The 21,143-nt window shown below is 34.1% G+C and overlaps 3 protein-coding genes and 1 pseudogene across 10 annotated transcripts; 1 reads left to right on the top strand and 3 right to left on the bottom strand.

Annotated features, from left to right (window-relative positions):
* Positions 1-44: 44 nt before the first annotated feature.
* LOC111293285 (fructose-bisphosphate aldolase 2, chloroplastic-like) lies at positions 45-3,242 on the bottom strand. Its single transcript, XM_089766699.1, has 5 exons — positions 1,956-3,242; positions 1,500-1,769; positions 1,289-1,398; positions 1,011-1,101; positions 45-926 (listed from the first exon to the last, which is right to left on the bottom strand). The coding sequence occupies exons 1-5, from the start codon at positions 2,124-2,126 to the stop codon at positions 678-680; spliced, it is 891 nt and encodes a 296-aa protein (XP_089622825.1). The 5' UTR covers positions 2,127-3,242; the 3' UTR covers positions 45-677.
* A 147-nt stretch (positions 3,243-3,389) lies between these two features.
* On the bottom strand, positions 3,390-6,409 carry LOC111293076 (protein CHAPERONE-LIKE PROTEIN OF POR1, chloroplastic-like). 5 transcript variants are annotated; one of them, XM_022885794.2, is made up of 6 exons: positions 6,257-6,372; positions 5,857-5,961; positions 5,322-5,530; positions 5,139-5,242; positions 4,220-4,679; positions 3,390-3,830 (listed from the first exon to the last, which is right to left on the bottom strand). In XM_022885794.2, exons 3-6 carry the CDS (start codon positions 5,465-5,467, stop codon positions 3,674-3,676), a joined length of 867 nt encoding a protein of 288 aa, XP_022741529.2. In that variant the 5' UTR covers positions 5,468-5,530; positions 5,857-5,961; positions 6,257-6,372; the 3' UTR covers positions 3,390-3,673. The 5 variants fall into 5 exon arrangements, with proteins under 5 accessions (XP_022741529.2, XP_022741531.2, XP_089622826.1 ...); XM_022885796.2 differs by lacking the exon at positions 5,857-5,961 and having other exon boundaries at positions 4,220-4,670; positions 6,257-6,409; XM_089766700.1 differs by lacking the exon at positions 5,857-5,961 and having other exon boundaries at positions 4,220-4,670; positions 5,139-5,239; positions 6,257-6,409.
* A 1,589-nt stretch (positions 6,410-7,998) lies between these two features.
* LOC111293284 (putative pectinesterase 53 pseudogene) lies at positions 7,999-12,059 on the top strand (annotated as a pseudogene).
* Positions 12,060-12,077: 18 nt separating this feature from the next.
* LOC111292702 (PHAF1 protein At3g51130) lies at positions 12,078-15,774 on the bottom strand. 4 transcript variants are annotated; one of them, XM_089766696.1, is made up of 14 exons: positions 15,605-15,774; positions 15,160-15,242; positions 14,816-14,908; positions 14,656-14,723; positions 14,474-14,579; positions 14,329-14,389; positions 14,075-14,241; positions 13,736-13,798; positions 13,569-13,616; positions 13,271-13,384; positions 12,983-13,073; positions 12,821-12,894; positions 12,462-12,566; positions 12,078-12,345 (listed from the first exon to the last, which is right to left on the bottom strand). In XM_089766696.1, the coding sequence occupies exons 1-14, from the start codon at positions 15,705-15,707 to the stop codon at positions 12,298-12,300; spliced, it is 1,224 nt and encodes a 407-aa protein (XP_089622822.1). In that variant the 5' UTR covers positions 15,708-15,774; the 3' UTR covers positions 12,078-12,297. The 4 variants fall into 4 exon arrangements, with proteins under 4 accessions (XP_089622822.1, XP_022740946.2, XP_089622823.1 ...); XM_022885211.2 differs by having other exon boundaries at positions 14,834-14,908; XM_089766697.1 differs by lacking the exon at positions 13,569-13,616.
* Positions 15,775-21,143: the final 5,369 nt, after the last annotated feature.

The following is a 21,143-nucleotide window of genomic DNA, read 5'->3' as shown; positions in this document are numbered from 1 at the left end:
CCCCCAGCTCCTGGACCCCTGGTTGTTGGCTAGCAACGTCACTATGGGATGCCATCTCTTTGACTGTGATCTAACCTGAACAACACAAACACACAAAACTAAACTTGCTCTGATACCAACTATCACGGGCTTCGATCTTAGACTCAGAATCCGTACAATATTAGGCTTAGAATCACCTAATTCTAGCCTAAGTCAGCCTAAAACACCAGCATGCGGGCACTAAAACAATGGGAAGCTGAATACACAAGTTTGAGAGAAATAGGAAAACAAGATAGCTTGCTAGAATATGCTTTGTATTCACTGAAACAAAAGTGTATGATGATGTACAAATGAGGGTGAAGCAGCCATCTATTTATAGTTGAGGCTCTCAACTACACTTATGGCTAAATCCTAGTATCAAGGCTAAAATCAAAGAATTATAAAGATTAAAATCAATCACGATTCTATCTCTTGATTCTAAGGGTCAACAAAATCTACTAGAAGGCTCCTGCTGATCCTGAGGGTTTCTAGAAGATCCCTTTATGCATCTCCACTCTTGGGCCCTTCTAGAGGTGGTGCGGGCATCATGCAGGCTAGGCCTTGGTTGTGCGAGCTAGCCTGCAGGTTGTGCGGACGTTCTAGCCTTCCCTTCAAGGCCTTGCGCGCAAACTCCCACCAGTGCGCTTGGTGTGCGGGCTTCAACCTCGGGTGCGCACTTTGGTGGGCCTGATGTGCCTAGCGTGCCCGCCCAGGGCATGAGACTTGCACTCTGCACCGGGAGTAACCATGCTTGGCTTGAGGAGGATACCTTCAAACATCACATTGTTCTGGGCAAGGTAGAAGAAAACCTCAGCCCATACCTTTTTGGCTACTTCGAAAGTCCTGTCAATTCCATGGTCACCATCAAGTAAGATCTCCGGCTCAACAATTGGAACCAATCCATTGTCCTGCATGACCAAACATCAAAAGATTATCTAATGCCAAAACATGTAACCAAGACACTGCTGTAATAAAATTTCACTTCATTTCACCTGAGAGATGGCAGCATAACGAGCAAGTCCCCAGGCTGCTTCCTTCACAGCAAGTTCAGATGGTCCATTGGGAATGCTTACCACAGTACGCCTGCAAATAACAATTGGAAATATGTCCTTAATAATAGGATAAACATAAGGAAAGCAGTTTTCCACCAGGAAGAACATATATAATTCTATATCTCTTGCATTGATAAGTAACACAAGGGAAACGGCGAAATGCTGATGGAAAACTTTAAAATATTCAGAGATGAAGTGCCAAATGGATAAAATCTTACCATTTTGCAAAACGAGCTCCTTGTTGGTAGTATGCAGCAGAACGTGGGGCAAGGCCATCCAAACCTTGGCACCAGGACTCGTTGTTTGAGCCAGCAAGTGGAACAAGACCCTGCAGTGTTCATATTATCAAGCCCTTAGTAAGAGATACTACTTAGCATTAAACAACAGATTAGACATCTACCCCCACGAATGGAGCATGAGACTTCTTACCTTGTCGACCTTAATACCAGGGACTACAGTCTGCTCAACAAGAACGTCAACCATCTTCTTGCCATCCGTTGTGGATTGATAGAGGGTTTCCTCAAAGAGGATGGCGCCTGAGATGTACTGGCCACGGCCAGGTGCTGAAACAAGCAATGTCCTGTAGGCTTGGCGGTTAGCCTCGGTGTTCTCTACCCCGATTGAGGCCAAACGTTTCCCACATGTAGCGTTGGACTCATCCATGGCCAAAATTCCACGGTCTGGAGAAGCAATAGTTTTCTACATGCACCCAACAATTCCATATCAGTAAAATCCATTGTTTTTTCCGAAAATTCAGTTTCTGATTGTCAAAAGCTTATAATATACTTGCTAAAAAGACCATTATTTCTCTTTTGTTATGTCATTCTAGTATTAACATATATTTTAAGCGAGTGGTGGGAGAGGTTACAATTATATAACACTTACTGCAGTCCTGACAAGCTCATCGGCATATGAGCTAGCACGCACAGTTAGTCTAGAGGGAGCAACAGGGTGACACCTCACGACATAAACTGAAGGTTGGCAAAGGGTCTGACACTTAACCCACTCGGACTTGTCTACAACAGGTGAAGTCTTGAGGAGAGATGCAGAAGCCATTTTAGAGTTTTCAATATGTTCTCTTTTCTCTCCCCTTAAGCGTTTTTAACTCGCAAACTTTTTGCTCTAATTCTCTAATTTATAGTTCCTAGTCCTTACCAAGGGATATCTTGTTTGGGGCTGTTACACATAGGCCAATCACCGACTGACATGAGGGATGGTTACTTGGCAAGTTGGTTTGGCAGAGGAGTGGCTGAGATGAGGTGGGGCAACTAAACCTTGTCTTGGAGTAGAAAGTTGAATTTTCTAAAATTTGTAAAATCAGAAATAATTGGAATCAGTGCTAAAACCCTGATATTTTTGGAGCTGATTGATCCTTTTTTGTGTTTTTCTTTCTTTCGGCCATGGTAGTTTGGGAAAATGACCCAAAAGGCAAGATGCAGACAGCAACTTGACTAGCGAAAAAAGTTGTCTACAATTTAAAATATATATATATATATTTTTTTTTTTTTTTCTGTTTAACAAATGTCGAGGCTATGAACCAACAAATAGCCTCCCTGCTCGAAACCCATTTAATGCATTCAATAGCTTTAGAATAAGAAATCCAGTTTGGAGTCAATAAATGGCAGACTAGGGTAATAAGTAGTCCCATTGCTTCAAGTACGTATTTTGTATGCACAATATACCCATTCCTGTCGCTTCTGTTTATTTCAAAGCAAGAGGTAGCCTGAAGTTAACCATAGGCATTGGCCAGTGGCCACTAATTCTGCACCCTAAAGACAAGATGCAAATATTTCTATCGAGGACAGTTGTCAATCAATTCTCTTGCAATTGAAAGGGGAAGAGGTTAAAAAAATCAGTGCTTGACTCACTGATCACCTCAAGCTGCAGAAGTGAGCTTAATTATACCCAACGATTACTTGTAACATCGATGGTCCCATAGTCAAAAGATCTGGCAGCTGTATGCATAAGGAAAATGTAACTAAAGAAACAAATATACAGACACCACAGATTGCGAAGAAGAGAAAATCTCCTCAAAAAGACACACGGGAACTATTGTGGACAGATTCAGGCACTCTGTAACTAAAAAACCTCAAAAGACTGAAGAGCAACCACGAGGGTATTCTCAACCGCTCAATCTCCAGGGCATCTTAGACCTCAGGTGATTCAAATTAAGTACATAGAAGTTCTCACTGTCTTACCCATCCAACGCCGCAAGCAAATTGTCTTCATGCTCGAAAGATTCCATATTGATTCAGAACCTTTGTCGCAAAGACGGAAGAAAAGAACAAAAAGGAAGAAAAAACATGTAAGAAACCACAATTCACAAAATCAGCAACCTATCTTTACTTTGATCAAGTTTTACATCTTTTACCGGACAACAAACAAATTTATCCACAAATCTTTTTTTTTTTTTTTCAAGCTATGCTTTTGACCAATACGTTAAGCATAACAACTAGTATCAATGCCAAAAGTAGAACTATGACATGACACAGCCCTCATGTGCTAATATAATATGATCAATAAGTCACTACCAAGAAAATCTTGTGCTGCCCACTACATGAAAATTGGGAGGTCTACAATAACAGAAACCTGGTGCTTTAGCACTACTTAAGATAAGTAGATGAAACCCAGAGTAGCACATAGGTTACCAAAGACGTTAGCACTTCAAAACTCCTCAGTCCTTTAAGAATAGGAATAGGTGGAATTATGGATACCATCAAGAAGGTTCCCACCAACCAGGAGACTATAAAAGCTCCAGCCCTGCCGAACAGAAGCAAATTGATTAATAAACCTGTTAATATTTTAGCAATTCTGGTCAATAGCAATTAGCAAAGAAATTTCACAAATGCATTTAGAAGAGGGAAGAAATCATGAAATGAAATAGTTGGCTAATAATTGATATAGTTAGAAGGATGGGGTTTGAAAAATCCATCTTTTTGACAATTATAAAGCAGTGCTATATCATGGTCAACATAAAATCAGGATTTTATTGGAAGATTCAAAAAAAGAAAGAAAAAAGGGCTCAGAGCAAAATATCAAGGAGATCATAACACATTTTAAGTTAACACCAAAGAAAAAAAGGGCTCAGAGCAAAATATCAAGGACATCATAACACATTTTAAGTTAACACCAGAAATATCATCACATACCCATAAAGTAGAGCTCGGATTTTGCTCTTCAACCGATCATGTATGAAGTAGAAGGTAGCTATCAATGATATAGCTACTTGGAAGGTTGGGCCTTCTTCAGTTGGAAAGAGAATAGTGAGAACTCCTAGCACTATAAATGCTATGGATGTTTTCACAATGAACTTTGTGGCCGGAGTTTGGAACCTGCTTGTGACAGCCTGTACAACCCGGGATTGTTTAACTTCTCTGAATTTTTTCTTGATGTCAATTTTTGGGTTCTTCCTTTCATAGAATTTCTGCATAATTATTTTGTCATGTGCTGCTTCAATTGCATCCATGCTTGGTTTGTGCCCTCCATATTTACTAATAAGGAAGTTCCTTGCAGCTTGAATTTCATCTTCAGAAGCCTCCCTGCTTATTCCTAGTCGTTTGTATGGGTCCCTAATATTAATTCTAGGAAAGATAACCAATCCTGCAAAGGCTAATAAAGAAAAAATTCCATTGGGTAAATGCCTTAAAAAATGCATAACATACTTTAACAAAATGGGGTCAGCAGCAATAAATCAGGACAAAAGCCCAATTCAGTGAAACAACTTCTCCACAAACAAATGGTAATTTGTAGGCTCCCAGTATATTCCAAGCCTATTAACATACCAACAATGTTAGGGTTAAACTAGGGTCATGCTCAATGAACAAAGGCTATGCTAATGTTGAGCTTACAGTATTTCCAGATTGTAAAAAATATATATATTTGATCTTAAGTTTAAAATCAGCTATCACTAACTTAGATATATGCTTACTACGGATTTGCCTTCAATTATCAATCCTAACAAAAAATTAAGTGTATCTCAATTAGCATAGCATCTGTACTTATTCAAAGCTAACCAACAGGAAAGCCCAAAAAGATAAGATGTCGATTAGGTCAAGCAATGAATATTACCAGGTGATTCACTTGCCATATCACCAAAGGAAGCATCCATTGCACATTTTATCAACCGAGTTTTCTGTGTCTTCCACTTTTGAATAGAAATGGTCCAACCACTTCTGCATCACAACAGGAAAAAGACCATGACATCAGACGACCAAACTAAAAGCTTGCTAGTTCATGTTACTCAAGCAATACCTTTCAAGAAGGAGTTCGCCAAGTTTTTTCTTAGGTTTGCCAGCACTTGGAATTGCTGAAGTTTGCCTGCATGCCAACCCTTGATTGCAGTCAGGTAGCCTAAGGAAAAATTGTGAGGTAGCGCCAGTCATTCCAGAGACACTCATTTTTTGTAATACCTCAATCGCCTATTGTCCACAAAAATACTATGAAAGATCAAGGGTTAACAGCTGCAACCGACAACGTCAAATCACTCACATTAGATGGCAACTTGAATTGAATAAAGAATAAAATAAAAGTTACCATGCCTATTTTACATTAAACAACTATCCAGGATAAACAGTAATGAAGAGCAAACATGGTTCTCAAAAACATCTCAGTTTTCGCTATTTTATATTCCACAGTGCATATAGTTGAGAAATTTAAAGCACAATCGTGTTATCAAATTCCTCAATATTCATAATCAATTTACGTTGGTGGATTCAAGAATGGGAAAACTAACTTTTCCTATTAGCTACAAACATTCTCTGTTAAAGTAAACAGTATGGTCCATTACCTTGAATCTAAAATGAATTCATTCGTTCATCCTCCTTGAAAACATCTAAAAAGAACAATTCATTTCCTTTTCTTATAACCCAATCAATAGGTCAGCTTGAAAACCCTTAAGAATATATAACCAAAACGCAAATCAGAAAAACAACCCATTATCAACTCAACAGCAATTTAGCTACAATCCCAAGAAAGATTGCAATTTTATCTTCACCACAGCTATAAAGCAATTAACTCTGCCACATAAATTGAGAAATTCAAGCCCGAATAAATGTAAGAATAAATCAACCAACAGTTCCCAGATCATTTAGTGTTATCCAGTAAGCATTTAGAACCCCAAATCAAACATAGAAAATTTTAGTGAAAAGTAACGCTTGTGAAAGATAAATATTGATAAAAAGACATACCCTTCTGGAGATGTCTCAAAGTACTAAGTTTGGTCGAGCCGAAAAGTGTTGCAACGGATAGGGAAGCAGCGTGTGAAAAACTTGGAGAAACAAATTAAACCCTGCTTGCCAATCTCAAAAACCAACAAAATGATTAAATTTTTAGCAGTTTCCGTTAAATCTTTTAATTTAGTTGATACGATACTTCGTTTTCAACTGCGAGACCCGAGTTCAAGTCCCTGAAACATAGTTTTTTTATTTATATTTAGGAATAGCTTAAATAATAATAGTGATGATAAAAAATGTTCAACATAATTTTTTATTTATATTTATATAGTAATTACTTTTTTAGGAATAGCTTAAATAATAACAGTGATTATAAAAAATGTTAAAATACTAAAAATACTTTTGAATTATTTAATTTTATTTAAAGAAACCCCTAAACTTTTATTTTACCTAAATAAAATCTTATATTTTCATTTGTACACTTTAAATAAAATTTTATTTATATTAAAAACCTATTTAGCTACAAATTAAAAAAAATATATTCAAATACAAATTAAAGGTTAATGGCTTATTTTGATGTAAATTAAAAGTTAAAAATTTATTTAGATAAAATAGAATAAATTAAAAGTTAAAGATTTATTTAAATAAAATGACAAAATTCAGAAGTCTTTTTTATTATTTTAACCTAAAAAAATTAGCGAGTAGGTGAATTTTGTTTTTTTTTTATAGATAATTTATAAATTTAATGTGAATTTTTGCTCATAGTAAAATGAAATAATCTTTCATAACCTAAACATTTTTAAAAATATACATATTATATATAAAAACCAAAAGGCATTGTCTGTCCTCCACAAATAAGGTGGATTAGAGCTTAAAGAAATGTGTATCCTCTTGTCATCTTCTCCCATGCCTCTGCTCAAAACAATGTCGTTTGCTTTGTTCTTTCTTTAAGCTCATTAGCAAGCTAGATCACGCTAGAACTAGAAAGAGAAAATAAATATGGTCCACCACATTCTGTTGTCTACTTTCTGCATGATTTTCCTTTAAAACCCAAAATGTTAAAGTGCAATGACAAGCACAAGAAATTCACAGTTACGTAACAAAACTTGCTAAATAGCAAATGCTTCAGTTCTGAGAATCACTTTGAATATTCTGAGAATCAATTATAATATACAAGTTGAGACTTAAACTTAATATATATGATACATTTTTTATAAGATAAAATTATAAAATTTTTAAATCAAAATAAATAATATCGCATAAGTTATATATGATTCTTTACAATTATAATTTCTTACTGTTGAATTATGTCATATGAGATGAAATTGACGGTCAATGAAAATGAAAAATGAAGGTGAATACATTCGGAATGATATATGTAATTTAATTATTAATGTCGGGTATCTTGTAAATGCCCAGTGAAAATTGAAGGTGAGTATGTTCGAATGATATACGTAACTTAATTATTAACACGGGTATCTTGTAAATGCTCTGGCAAATCAAGAACAGACAATAAGAAACACCAGGGACTAAAAGTCACCGCTTGGTCTAAAGGGACTGGTAGGAATAACCAATAAAGATACAGCTACCCATCCCGTGCCAGATATACCAATGCAATTTCGTCATTCTCTTAAGTTTTTGAGCCAGCTCCATTTTTATACAGTATTAAACACAGGTATTCTCCAGGAAATCCTATAGCTTTATCCATTACTGGCAATTGCAAATCACTGGAGAAAGTTGGGATCTCCTCTCACTTTCTTCTCATTCTTCTGGGTTAAACAGATATTGTTTTTAACTAGCAAGATAATAATGAAGCTATTCATGCTTATCCTGCAGTTGGAAGTTGCAAGTTTTTCGATTACCTCGAACAGGCTTAGCCATGAATTTGAGGTGATCGAAAAGGAATATTTAAACTGGGTTAAACAGATGTCTTCTTTCCAGCATTCTTTTTTCATAAAAGCAAAGAACAAATAAAGGCCCTGCTTAATCATAAGAGTAAACAAGAAACCATAGCTAGGTGCTGTTGCAAACAAAACCGTCATTGAATGGGAGGACACAGCAGACAGGATGGCACAGACAGGCCTTCCACTAGGCACAGACAGGCCGTCCACTAGCCACCTATGGTTCTGCAACATTCGCCGTTGATTATCTTTGTTTCATTGCAAAGAGCATTACCTTCAAGGTCAACCAGAATCTTTAGATTACAATCTCAACAACTTCCAGTTTGAAGTAATAGTAGCTTCGTCCTATGTTATTCATCAATGTTGTTCTTAATTTGTCTATTGTTCGACTGAAGAGGACAAATTTTGGTAAGTTATGTATTGTGTTTGATAGACCTTGAATACTTTTCCGACAGAACAAAGCACCATCTCCGCCATCAGGAGCTTTAGGAAAGCAAGCAGTGACACTCTTTACGATCACGTTGGCAGACACTACTTCAAAGACTGCTACATTGAAGGTTCTATAGATTTTATATTTGGAAATGGCCTTTGCCCTCTATAGTGATTGCCATTTGCATGCCATAACCGGAAGCTATGGAGCCCTGACAGATCAGATGAGATAGGAAACAGGCTTCTCTTTTGTCAACTGAAAGGTAACTGTGTCTGGTGCCCTCTACTTTGGGCGGGCATGGGGCACTTTTTCTAGGGCGGTCTTTGTTTATACTTGCACGGACAAGATCATCACCCCGAGAGAATGGTATTACTGGGAAGACAAAAACAGAGAAATATAAGTAAGACATACTTTTTCGAGTTTTCTTCGAGATAAAATAAAATCTTTATTCTTTAATAATGGTACTTTTTAATTTTATTTACCTAAATAGAGTAATTCATGTCACATCATCATTTTTTTCATTTATAAACAGCAATATTTTTTTATTGCACGACTCTCCCTTCTACTGCACTGTTGTCCTTTGTTATCAAGTTTTTTTCTCCAACTAAGGCATTTTACAACTTTAATTTCTTAATTAGAAAATTTTTAAATTTTTTTCTAAAATAAAGATACTTTTAACTCCTCTTGCTTTCATGTCAACGTCTTCGTCCACCGCAGCTGATCTCTTTCCTTCATTCCTTTTCTTCCTTTTTCTTCCCTGCAGCTATATTTACATGTGTTTCAATTTTTTTTTCCAAAAATTATTCTCAAAATATCCAAATTGGTACTCCCAAAAAAAAAAAGACAATTTAAAAAAAAAAACAATATTCTTGCATTTTGTTCCACTTGCATTTCTACAAAAGCACTCAAATTTGACACTTTTCCCATACTACAAAACTCAAAGTCCTATTGCTTAGCTCTCCCTTCTCGTTGATTCGCTCCCCTGGCCAAACCCTTGAGAGATCATTACTTTTCTTTACATGTTGCCTTGTTGAAACTACATGTTTAATCCATTCTCTTAAATTCAAGTCTTCTTCTTTTTCTGTGTCCTCTCAAATCCAGAATATAAAAAGTGCCCCACTTTTCCTAATCGGCAAATTAGGGTTTACAATTTTTTAAATAATTTCAATTAAGATGGTTCCTTCAGTTGAGGAGGCAGAGGTTGTCAATTACTTAAGAAGAACTGATGATGATCTTGTTGTCATTCCAATCAATGGAGACACTGAAACAAACACCAATGGTATTCTCAAATGGAGGACTGGTATTCTGTAAGCAATTTTTCAGGATGATTCCACTGAATCATTTCCTGCCTACATGCAACAAGGATGAGAGTTGGGGTGGAGCTATTGATTTGGGACTTGAATTGAGTTCATCTGCAGCTGAGATGAATTCATCGACTGTTGATATCTTCAGTGTCTGGGATTTGAACATTCCAACTGATGAAAATGATCTTATTAAACAGTTGAACAAGGCTATTGTAGAGACAGAGACTTCCTTTCAATCAATGCCATTGGCTTTTGCTGATTCAATGGCATGGAAAGACTTGAAAGATGAGTCAATAGACGATTTAATTGATGGCCATCTAAGTTACTCTATTTAGAGAATAAAGATTTTAAAGTATCCTTTTTTGGGAAAAGACTCCTTGATTATCACTGTTAATTCCATCACTCTTTGTCTCATCTTTAAACTAGGGTCTCCCATCTTTACCATTGTTACCATGACTTGCATTCCTTGTTGCACGACTCTCTTTTCTTTACTTGTCATGCAGACAGCCATAAAACAACTTCAAATGTGAGAAGCCTATCATATTAAAGTTTCTTGTTTTTACTTTTTAAGAGAAAAAAAAAATCACATGGACAAAAAAAGGACTAAATTCTTCTATAAAAGCGTGCAATTACTTTTGTTATACATGAGCATTTTTTTTGGTTTTGTTGGGGGTTGAATATAAAGCAAATGCCTAACAACCCCTTACCCCTAGTTTATAAATTTGACACTGACTTCTGTTAAATTATTACAGTTAACCTCCAAACAAATAGAAGCTAAAAAAGCATAACAAAATCTCATTTCTTACAAAATTATGGCTGATAAAATTATTGAAGACATACAGAAATGATGTTATTGCCCTAGGAATTTCAATCATTTATCATTCCTTTCCTCCTCTCTGTATCCTTATTTGCTGTGCATAAGGGTGGTATGGGTACGCTTGCAAATTAGAATAAACAAGATACATACAATCTTACCAAATAAAAAATATGCATCAAGCAATGCCAGGTTTAATATTCACTATGGAATAACTTGTTCTACAAAAGATAGTGAAATTATTCAAATACATACATGAAGAACCACAGGTATTAAGAGGCAAAAACTATAATGTATCAGATGAAGGAAAATAAAAATGTGAGATAGACAGAATGGTTTCTGCATACCTCATCTCGGTCATAGTTTTCACCAATGTGAGGATAAAAAAGAACATTACCAGTAGCGAGCTCAAAAAAATTACAAGCAAAAGACCATAAATCTGCTAATGTTACGTGTTTGGATCCAATGATAACATCAGGACATTTATACTGCGCCTGACCTGAATATCATTTGTAAATTGTTTATATGTCCAGCAAGCATTGCCAAAATTAACTAATTTACACTTGAGATAAACTTCTGCTAGCAGTTTTTTCCTTGTTGCACGACTCCCCCTTCTAATGCGCTGTTTTCCTTAGTTACTATTGTTAATTTCATCACTCTTTGTCTCATCTTTAATCACAGAACTCTTTGGTTGTTTTTCACCATAAAACTTGATTCGATTTTGCATCAGTATTAGTGTCTTCTGTACCACCAGAAGCACGTCACAGAAAGCTGAGCAGCAATGAATAATCCATTTTACTGTTTCTTCTGATCCTTCCTCAGGATTTCTCTTGATGAAGCTTGGTTTGTGTTGATTGCACGGATAATACTTTGCTAAAGATGGAAATCAAACACTTTGGATGGAGTGGGACACCATTTTTAGAAGTTCGTTAATGGTGGGGAAGGGAAACAAACAAGAATGATGATTTGCCATGAAGCATCCATTTAAGTAAATAAGATTAAAAGTACTCTTATTAGGGAATAAAAATTTCATTTTCCCTTGGTATAGGAAAAAACTCCTCCTTTCCCCCATTTTTCTGTACATTAATTTGTCAATTTTAGCCACCAGACAAGTTAAACTCATCCATGTCTGAAACATGTTTGCTTTTACAGGACCGTCTATTATGGACGGTACAAGTTTTCAGGACCTGGAACTGATTTTGGTGAGCGAGTGTCGTTGGCTAGAGAGCTTACTCAACACGAGGCAACACCATTTATTTCAGTTGATTTCATTGATGGGCATACCTTCATTCTTCAACTGGCAACCGCAGCTTATAAATCAAGTTGTAAAGTTACGTTTATTCTACTCATTGCAGTTACTAGAAAATGACATTAAAGCATGGCCAACTTGAGTGAACAATGTACTATTATTCTCTTAAAGGAAGACTAATTACAGAAGATACATGGTCAATGCATTCAAAAGCACGAATCAACTATACAAATCAATACATTACTGTACAATTATCACTGCTTCCCCATAGTGTGTACGAACAATACGTGCTTCAACGTCTGTCTCCATCCGCCAGCTTGGATGCGGAGGAACAACCTATCATACTAGAGATGGTTCATCAAGACTGGAAAAGTGTCACCGTTGCAATATATCCATTCTTCATAACCTGCTAATAAAACAGATCTTCATTAGCAAATCGCCTCAATATTAAAAAAAAAAAAAAAAGGTGTTGCATCAAATACTAAAAGGCAAATGGAGCAAGAAATTTTAACAAGCTTTCACCTCAAATGCAGCATTCTGATAGCCATACACCAAAGTAGAGCCAAAAGGATTGCTTGTAGAACCTTGTGTTTGAATAGCCGCTCGGCCACAGTCCCCAAGGATTTCCTGCAGTAAGTGAATTCCATTTTTTAATCGCATGGAACTGAAACAGGATCACTGAAGGCAGCAAGCTAATAATAAATAAAGGGAATAAATAGAAAATCTAATCGAGGGTTTATGGGATCAGTTTTAAGTTTTAACACATATATTTGCACCTTTATCTAAATAAATAAGATAAGATGGCCTATAAACTGTTGAAGGAAAGGTTAGTGAGAAGCAAAAGGAAAAATATTTGTATGTATTCAACTCTAAAACGTTACCTTAACCTGCTCCCATTTGCTGCTTGGGGTAATTCTGTTTTTATAGTTATTTACATCCAGGAAGGACCCCCCAACTGCAGGCCAGGAACAAAAACACAAATCAATTACACTCATCAATGGCTGTAATAACAAAAGATTGAAAGAAGGGCTGATTGTCAGAACCTAGGATAACAAAATTGCACTTTATATATGAATTGAAATCTGCATGACCAGGATAGTTCGTGTGCAGTACAAACTTCTTGACTTTATGAGTCTGAAAAACAAAAACACCAATATTAATTCTAAGAGTACAATGATTATAGATAAAACTGAAATAATAGCCGATGGATATATCTAAATGCCTTCTTAACCACATCGAAAACTGAAGCAAATAACAAAAGTGTATGTAATATGTAGGAAAGGTTCCATCAAATTTAATTTTTGGGTGTTGGGGGTATTTATTTTGAATACCTGGCCATCAAATAAGATGTCCAAACCACGAGTAAAATAGTTGTAGAAATAATCACCACAAAGAGTTGTCCGCGGATGAGGATCAGAAGCAGAGTGAATAACCATTTGGTCAACCTGTAAACAAAATCAATTTTTGCCATTGAGGGAAATATGCAAACAATTCAGGCATAAAAAGCTGCTGCACAAAACTCTTTCACCCCACAAGTGAATGAAAACAACTCCTCTTAGTGAAAGCTAATGTCTATAACCAACATTAAATTCCCATAGACCATTTCAAATGTTCATGCATCATTGCTACCTGCTTCTGATGGATTCCACAAGGACGCCCTAATTCAGTCCAGACATCCTACATGAAAGGGAATGGCATAAACTTAGTACTACCCCACAAGATTCAAGAGAACAGTCAATGCCAGAGGAGGGAAAAGAAAATAAAGTTAAATTTCATCAAATCAATTTCCGATTTACCTGAGGTGATGCACCAAAAGGAATATGTTGGCCTCCAGCAGTGAAAAACAATTCTTCCCCAAGCTGGAATCATGGACATTGGAATTTGTTAGATTCAAATTAGTCTCCAGATTAAGATGCCGTTGGTACTCTAAAAACACCCCAAAGCAAACAAATAGATCAATCAAAATACCAAGCCCAAAGGCCTTATCCGTTTTCTAAAATGTCCACTTATTTTCAAGAGACAGAATCCAAAAGTTGATGCTAAAAGGACAAAAAGTAAAGAGGTAATCATCTGCTAAAATGAAATGACGAACTGACTCAAATTAACAACAGAACCAAGGAAGATTGAAGTCAAACCTTAGCATGCACCTCTTCCATGTACAGGCTGCCAGCAGGTAATGGAGGAGCAGAAGCCTTATCCTTTAGGGATCCAATGCCAACTTTTTTGCCTGCAGAACTATCATATATGGATACACGGCACGTAACTGGGGTGGTGCCATCTGGGAACTCCAAAGGCAATTCCGCTGTCAAGTAAAAGAGTGAAAATCAACTTATTAGGAGTTGAAGAGGAGGCATGACAAGCAATCATGTATGGATTAAAGAATAAAAACCTTCTCCATCATGATGACAATCTGTATACTGACTTGGAATAGGAAAAGCAAATGATAGACCCTGCACATAACAATATAAAAAAACTGCACAATTAGAGACAATTTAAAAACCAAAATAAAAATCACTCTTGATCAAGGTACATACTGGGTAGAATAGGGTATAAACACCTCTATCTTTGTCATAAATTCCAGGATAGGTTGGACCAAAAAGTGCATAGACAGCTACAAAAGTAGCAAGAGTAGATGGTCCCCTGTATGCAGAAACCAGGTTCACTGTTGAAATTTGTAATTATGAAATATGAAAATAAAACTTAGGGCTTAACTTACCCAATCAAAGTAGTGGCATAGCGCATTTGAAGACGTTTGATATCGAAAATTTCAATAAGGCGTAATCTCTAGTACAGAATTAAAGATCAAAATAAATAAAATGTACTATATATAAATCAACGTAAGAAATGATAACAAAGTATAAAAATGACATATATACGTGAACTGAAAATAAAACCTGAGACCAAGGGTCAAAACGGAGATGGAAACCATGATCTGGAAAGCTTATAACAATATCAAGCTTAAGAGGCTCCTGCACACAACAACCATTACGAGGAAGGTTGGCATGAATATTAAACTTAACCTGACACTATAATCACTTAGCATTCACCAAACTATGACTTTAACAGCCAAATCAAAGATAATTGCAATTATGACCGACTGTATAGATATTGAGTCTATCTGAATTCCAAATTTAAAGAGTTCCACCTTGTACCGAAGACCTCACCAAACTGCTGCAACAAACATTATAAGAAACAGTATATTTAATGATTCAATCCAAACCTCATCATAATACTTCACATGAACAACATCGTAAATGTTAGGCTGTTGTTCTATTTGAGCAAATGCTTCGCACATCGGCATCCCTAAAATAAACAGTACAAAAACAAACAATCTTATAATCCGAAATTCAGCAATTTCAAGTAAATAAATACACTGACGACAAGATAAAACCAGTGAACTAGCTAAAAATAATCATATTCATATCGGAAAAGGATTAAAACGATTAGATTCTCATCCTTCTCATTGATTTCAAGCTCTCAACAAACTTTTGAAATTAGTAACAACAATAATCTGTGGAGAATATATAAGCTAATTCTTTGATTAAAATAAATCGCGATTAATCGACCAATCAAAATTCGCGTCCGATTATATAATTTCAAATACATCTCGTCTCTGAAAATAAAATAAGTGAAATAATATAGAAAAATATTGAGAGGAAAAGAACCGAGAGTGAAAGGTCCGATGCCGAGACCGGGACGGAGATCGAGAACGATGGCGCCCATAGCGGTGCCTTCACAGCGTCGTCTGGGTCTCTGCAACATTTGCATTTGGTTGGTTTTTTTTTTTTTTTTTTTTTTGATATTGTTTATTTGGATAGGTCTCCGTTACTTTCGCAGAAGAAACTCCGAGGCGTCGTATGCTTATATACAAAGGCCGGTGATTTTGAAAACGAATCGGCTTAAGCACTAGATTGACTCCCAGCTCACGAAATGTTGACACCCTGGCCTATTGGGCCGTTGGACCCACTAACGGAGACCCGTCCCCCGGATGGCTTGCTTTCCATGGTATCGGTTAGGAATGTTATCAGTATGATTTTTTTTTAATATTACATTATATTATTAATTTATAAAATTTAATTTAAATTCAAATTGATTTTTCATTCAATTCATTTTGAAACGAATCAAATTTATTAGTTTAATTTATTAGTTTTTAAATTTTATTTTTTATATATTATTTCAATATAAAATTTTCATATATTTAAATAAATTTTGATATAAATAATTATTTTTATTTTATAAAAATTTAAAATATATATTAATAAAAATATATGATTCGATTTGATTTAATTTTTTTTAATTTTTTACTCATCGATCCAAAATTTAATTCAAATTTAATATATAAATTTAATATCTAAACTTAATTCAAATCAAATAAAAAAAAATTTAATCCAAATCGAACCAAACATTACAATTTCAAATCAATTTTTAATTTTTTTATTTTTCCTCACCTCTAATATTGGTTTCATTTACTTTATAAAATTTAAAAAGAAATTCATTTTTGGTTCACTTTGATAATTGATGATAAAATAAATAAGATAAATTATACCATTTAACTTAGGTTGTTTTATTTTACTCATTCTAATATTTTTATTATTTTCTACTTTAATAATTGTTATATCTTTAATTATTTCATCGCCAAGACTCGCGTACGATTCACATATAATTTTAAGACAATCGCTATAATCATACATTTGACACTCTTTTTACTCTCGACATTTTTCAATTCTATTCTCATTTTCTTTATCCACTTTTTCCTTAAATATTTTGCTATTACATTTAATATTGAAATGTGTCTCGAAATATTAACTCTAACGCCCTTAACTTTCTCTTCTTAACAAGTATGATAAATTCTTCCAGTAACCTCCGACTAGCTTCGCTGTGATTAATCCTCTTAAGTGCATCAGTGATAATCTTATCATCAATGAATAAACTTTTTATTCTCTCCTTTGATATCATAATGATTTATTATTAATTATTATTCATTGATTTGTCATATTTAAATAAGAATTTGGTTCATTGTTTATATAAGAATTTGGTTCATTGTTTATGTAAATACTTCATTTTGTTCAAAAATTTTTTCGAAATTCATTGAATTTCAAATTTTGATTTGATTGTATAATTAGAACTTAATAATAAAAAAAAAAAGATTATGAGCTCAAATATTAAAAGCCAGAAATTCAATTTAATTTTGATTTTTTAATTTTAATATTTAACTTTGGTCTTAATTTCAATTTTGATTTTTCATTTCTTGAAGTCATAAAAGTAAAACAGAAAAAAAAACATGAAACTTTGCCGATCTCGATTATGAATATCAAAGATCCAATCGCCCAAGGAAATTCCTGGATCCAGTCTAAATTTGGGGATTTAAGGATCAAATAATTTTGGAAAACTTGGGCTTTAATCTATTAAAAAAAGGAAAACTTTCACGGAATCGAATCCTAGGAGATTTCTCTTAGATTTGGTAGGGTTTCAAAGTTTCCATGTTTAAAGGGATTAAATCCCTATTTAAGGAACATTGATTTGAACACAAAGGGGCGATAAGGAGCAATTAACAGTTTCCAGCATCAAGCAATTCAACAGTAATAAGCATTAATAAATAAGCAATTCAACAAAAAAGCAATTAGCATATTTCAGCCGTGCAAACTAAAGGAAGAATCAAGAGCAGTAAGTCTAGAACAGACAGAACAAGCAATTGACAAGACCAATCAAGAGCAATCCGACCCAAAGACCAATTTGGCATTCAAGCCTAATTTTCCAGCAGTTGACCAGAAAGAAGCAATAATCGAGCAAACAGACAGCACAAGAATTAGTGAGAACTTTGGAACCAAACAGAGGAGTAATTCATGGAACCAATTTGCAACAAGCTAGAAAGCAATTCAGAGCCAAAGATCAAATAGAGCAGTCTCGACTCAACTTCGAGCAATCAGCCCAGAACCAATACCACAACCAACCATTCGACATCACTAAGTAAAATCAATAAATCCTAAACTCGGGATTAGCAAAACCAAACCCTAATCCCAAAAAAAATCCCAAACCCAAAACAAAAATCCCAACCCACAGAATATCAAACACAAACCCAAAAGCAAACAACATAGGCAATCAAAAACCAACAAGCATAATTCTAGCAACAGTAAACCCAATTCACACAAATAGCCAAAAATTGCAAAGGAATGAAAATTGGGCAACGGTTTTTCTACTGGGTTTTGGTTAGGGGAAGAGAAAAGGGAATCAATTCTAGGCAATCCTAGACTGTCAAGAAGGTGGTAACTTTCTGGCTAGTGATTTCTTTGCAAAGTGACAAATGGTGACACAAGATAGTAGCGAGGTTTCTTTAAGGTTTGGATTATTTTTGAGTTCCAATTCAGATCTCGATTGGTGAAGAAGAAAGGGGAGGAATTGGATGAAATTTTTTGGGTCGGATGAACGCTGACAGTGCTCACTGATGATTGACAGCAGGAACCGCAAAGGTGGTTGGTCGATTTCTGGGTTACAAGGGTGGCAAGCAGTGGAGTTCTAGAATGCTAGAGAAAAAGCAAAATCAGAGAAAGGGGAAGAACATTGAAAGAGTGAACCGAGAAAAAAAATTGAATATAAAATAGGCCAAAAGGCACCGCATAGAAAGTAGAAGGAAAAAAGTTGACTCATGTGAACCAGATCTGCGCCTTTGACCCAATCCATCTTCAACTTTTAGGTTTTTGTTTTCCTAATTTAATTTCTATTTTTTCTTAATTTAATTTAATTGAAAATAATGGGAAGTGGGGAAAAAAAAAAAGAAATTTGATTGGATTTTTAGATTATGATTTTTTTTTTTTTTGCATTTTTTATGGTATGATTATTTATTATTTACATGATTAATTATTATTTGCTTGATTATTAATTAATTGCATGATTATTAATGTATTTGTATAATTTATTAATATATTTGCATGGTTATTAATGTATTTATGTGATTTATTAAATATTTATTTGCATGATATTTTGTTATTGCGTGATAATTTTTGCATAACGTTTTGCATAATGTTTTTTTTTTTTGTATTTATTGCATTTTATCTTTGTATGATTTATGATATAATTTTTACATTAGCATGATATTTATGATAGTTGCATGATTGCATGATTTCATTTTTTATAGAAGTTTTGTTTGACCATTTTGTGTAAATAAATAAATAAATAGAATTGATTGATTTGCATGATAAAAATTATCTTTTATAAGTCATAGGTAAAATAACACATAATTAATTTGATACTAATTTTAGGTGTAATATGGTGCTAATACCTTCTTTACACGTAATTGATTCTTGAACCTTAGTTCTATTTATGTAAACTAGAACTTATTCTTTTTAGGGATCCTTAGTTTAGGTTTAGGATAACCTTAACAGAGATAGATTCACATAGGTGGCCAATCATTAGAGAGTCAAGCATTAGTTAGTTATATGTTATCTTAAACCTTACTTTGATGGTTTTTTTGTGTAATTATTTATGATTTTTATGTGGATTAACCTATTTGTTTATGATTTCTTATTTTTTGTTTTGCATATTTTAATTCTATGTGCACTAATTTATTTGATTATTTGGCATGTCCTTTTACACATACTACACATGCACTCATGCATAAACTTTAAATCCAAGCTTTGACTTTTCTTAGGAATGAGCAAGTATTTACACTCTCATAAGGTAATTAACTTTATATGAACTGGCTAAAACTCTTTTTCAAATTGAACCATTTTCATTTAAGCTTATAATAGTGAGTGAAGATTAAGGTTCCTTACTAGTCTACGATGGAAAATAATGTAAGAAATAATTTGGGAGTCTTTAGATTGTTAGACCTTTGAACCCAGCATGTAAATAAACCTTAAAAGGGCGTTTGGTTCAGGAGAATTCATAAATTTTTTTCTTGAAATCTTGATAGTAGGTATTTGATTCTCACATATGGTTTAAGGTAATCCAATTATGGAAAAAAGTGACAAATTTTCAACAGTACCTAAAGTTTCAAAATAAAAATTCACATCTCCTTGTGGTATTCTAGGATTCTGGGGGGAAAGTTACATTATTTTTATATTTAACCTAAATAAAAAATTATGAAATAGCCGTTACCTTTTTGAAAAACATGTTTGAAAAGTGACTGCAACTCAGTTGTATGTTTTTACTGCTAAAAAATAATTTAAGACGTTTACCAACAAAAAACTCCTTAAATAATTCCCTTTAAAAAATGTAATATAATTATTTAAGGTATTTTTCAACCAGAAACGTATTAAATAATCCTTTTAAAAAAATAGAACAAGATTATTTAAGGTATTTTTTTTATGAAAAATACCCTAAATAATCTTTTTTAAAAAATCTGAGAGAATTATTTTAGGCATTTTTCAACCAGAAATGCCTTAAATAATCCTCTTTAAAAAATAGAATAAGATTATTTAAGATTATTTAAGGCATTTTTAGGTGAAAAATATATTAAATAATTTCTTTTAAAAAATAGAACTGAATTATTTATGGCATTTTTATTGAAAAACACTTAAAAAAAAATCCTTTCCAAGTTCTAAATGAATGCAAACTAACTCGCCCTACTTTTTAGGCATTAAGCTTTTCCAGTCTTAAGATACTTCATGTTAGATCAGTTAACTACCGTGGCAAAGATTTGATTTTTGCCTTATTCTTTGGTTCTAAGTTTCTTGAATTGAGATCCTCGCCATTAGCAGTTAACTTCTTAAGGTATTGATCTTTTACCCCATTAAATAAAATAATTCTTGCTTCTACTTTCATTAATCCTGACCACAAATATTTGCCTTTCTATATATATATAATGGTAGTGCGTAGGAGAAATAATCTTTTCAAGGCTAGAATTCAAATTTAGCAAGTTAAAGGAATTAAGCTAGATGGATTTTGGAATGAATAAGATTAAATGGGACTCACTAGCTTGCTTCCTGAACATATGTCCTTCACTGCCTTTAAAAAAAAAGAAGTTATTATCATATATGTCAAAGAGATTATGATAATTATTTAAGATTAATACACATGGATTCTCCTTAATCAAATGGATGAATTTGAACATAAGATACCCTAAAAAGAGAAGAAACCTTCGAAAATCATACTTTCTTGAGGATCATACTTTCTCGTGGAATCCAAGATTCTACAAACCAAATGCCCTTTAAGGATATGAACCTAAGTTAGAGCCCTACTTTTTTCTTTGCTCAAAAATTGTAAATA

This window comes from Durio zibethinus, chromosome 10 (genome assembly GCF_047325235.1).
Source record: "Durio zibethinus cultivar Kanyao isolate XHJ-2024 chromosome 10, ASM4732523v1, whole genome shotgun sequence".
Lineage (NCBI taxonomy): Eukaryota > Viridiplantae > Streptophyta > Magnoliopsida > Malvales > Malvaceae > Durio > Durio zibethinus.
The sequence above is the reverse complement of the archived record's forward strand: the minus strand, read 5'-3'. Positions and strand labels throughout refer to the sequence as shown.

Coding starts and splice junctions, on each gene's coding strand:
- LOC111293076 (XM_022885793.2), bottom strand. CDS start 5,467: ATGAGTGTCTCTGGAATGACTGGCGCTACCTCACAATTTTTCCTTAGG. Junction 5,243..5,321: donor GGCGAACTCCTTCTTGAAAG/GTATTGCTTGAG, acceptor GTTGTGATGCAG/AAGTGGTTGGACCATTTCTA. Junction 4,680..5,138: donor TATGGCAAGTGAATCACCTG/GTAATATTCATT, acceptor TTTCTTTATTAG/CCTTTGCAGGATTGGTTATC.
- LOC111292702 (XM_089766696.1), bottom strand. CDS start 15,707: ATGCAAATGTTGCAGAGACCCAGACGACGCTGTGAAGGCACCGCTATG. Junction 13,799..14,074: donor TGGAAGAGGTGCATGCTAAG/GTTTGACTTCAA, acceptor CCATGATTCCAG/CTTGGGGAAGAATTGTTTTT. Junction 13,617..13,735: donor CTTTTGGTGCATCACCTCAG/GTAAATCGGAAA, acceptor CCTTTCATGTAG/GATGTCTGGACTGAATTAGG.
- LOC111293285 (XM_089766699.1), bottom strand. CDS start 2,126: ATGGCTTCTGCATCTCTCCTCAAGACTTCACCTGTTGTAGACAAGTCC. Junction 1,399..1,499: donor CTGGTATTAAGGTCGACAAG/GTAAGAAGTCTC, acceptor TGAACACTGCAG/GGTCTTGTTCCACTTGCTGG. Junction 1,102..1,288: donor GGAGCTCGTTTTGCAAAATG/GTAAGATTTTAT, acceptor TGTTATTTGCAG/GCGTACTGTGGTAAGCATTC.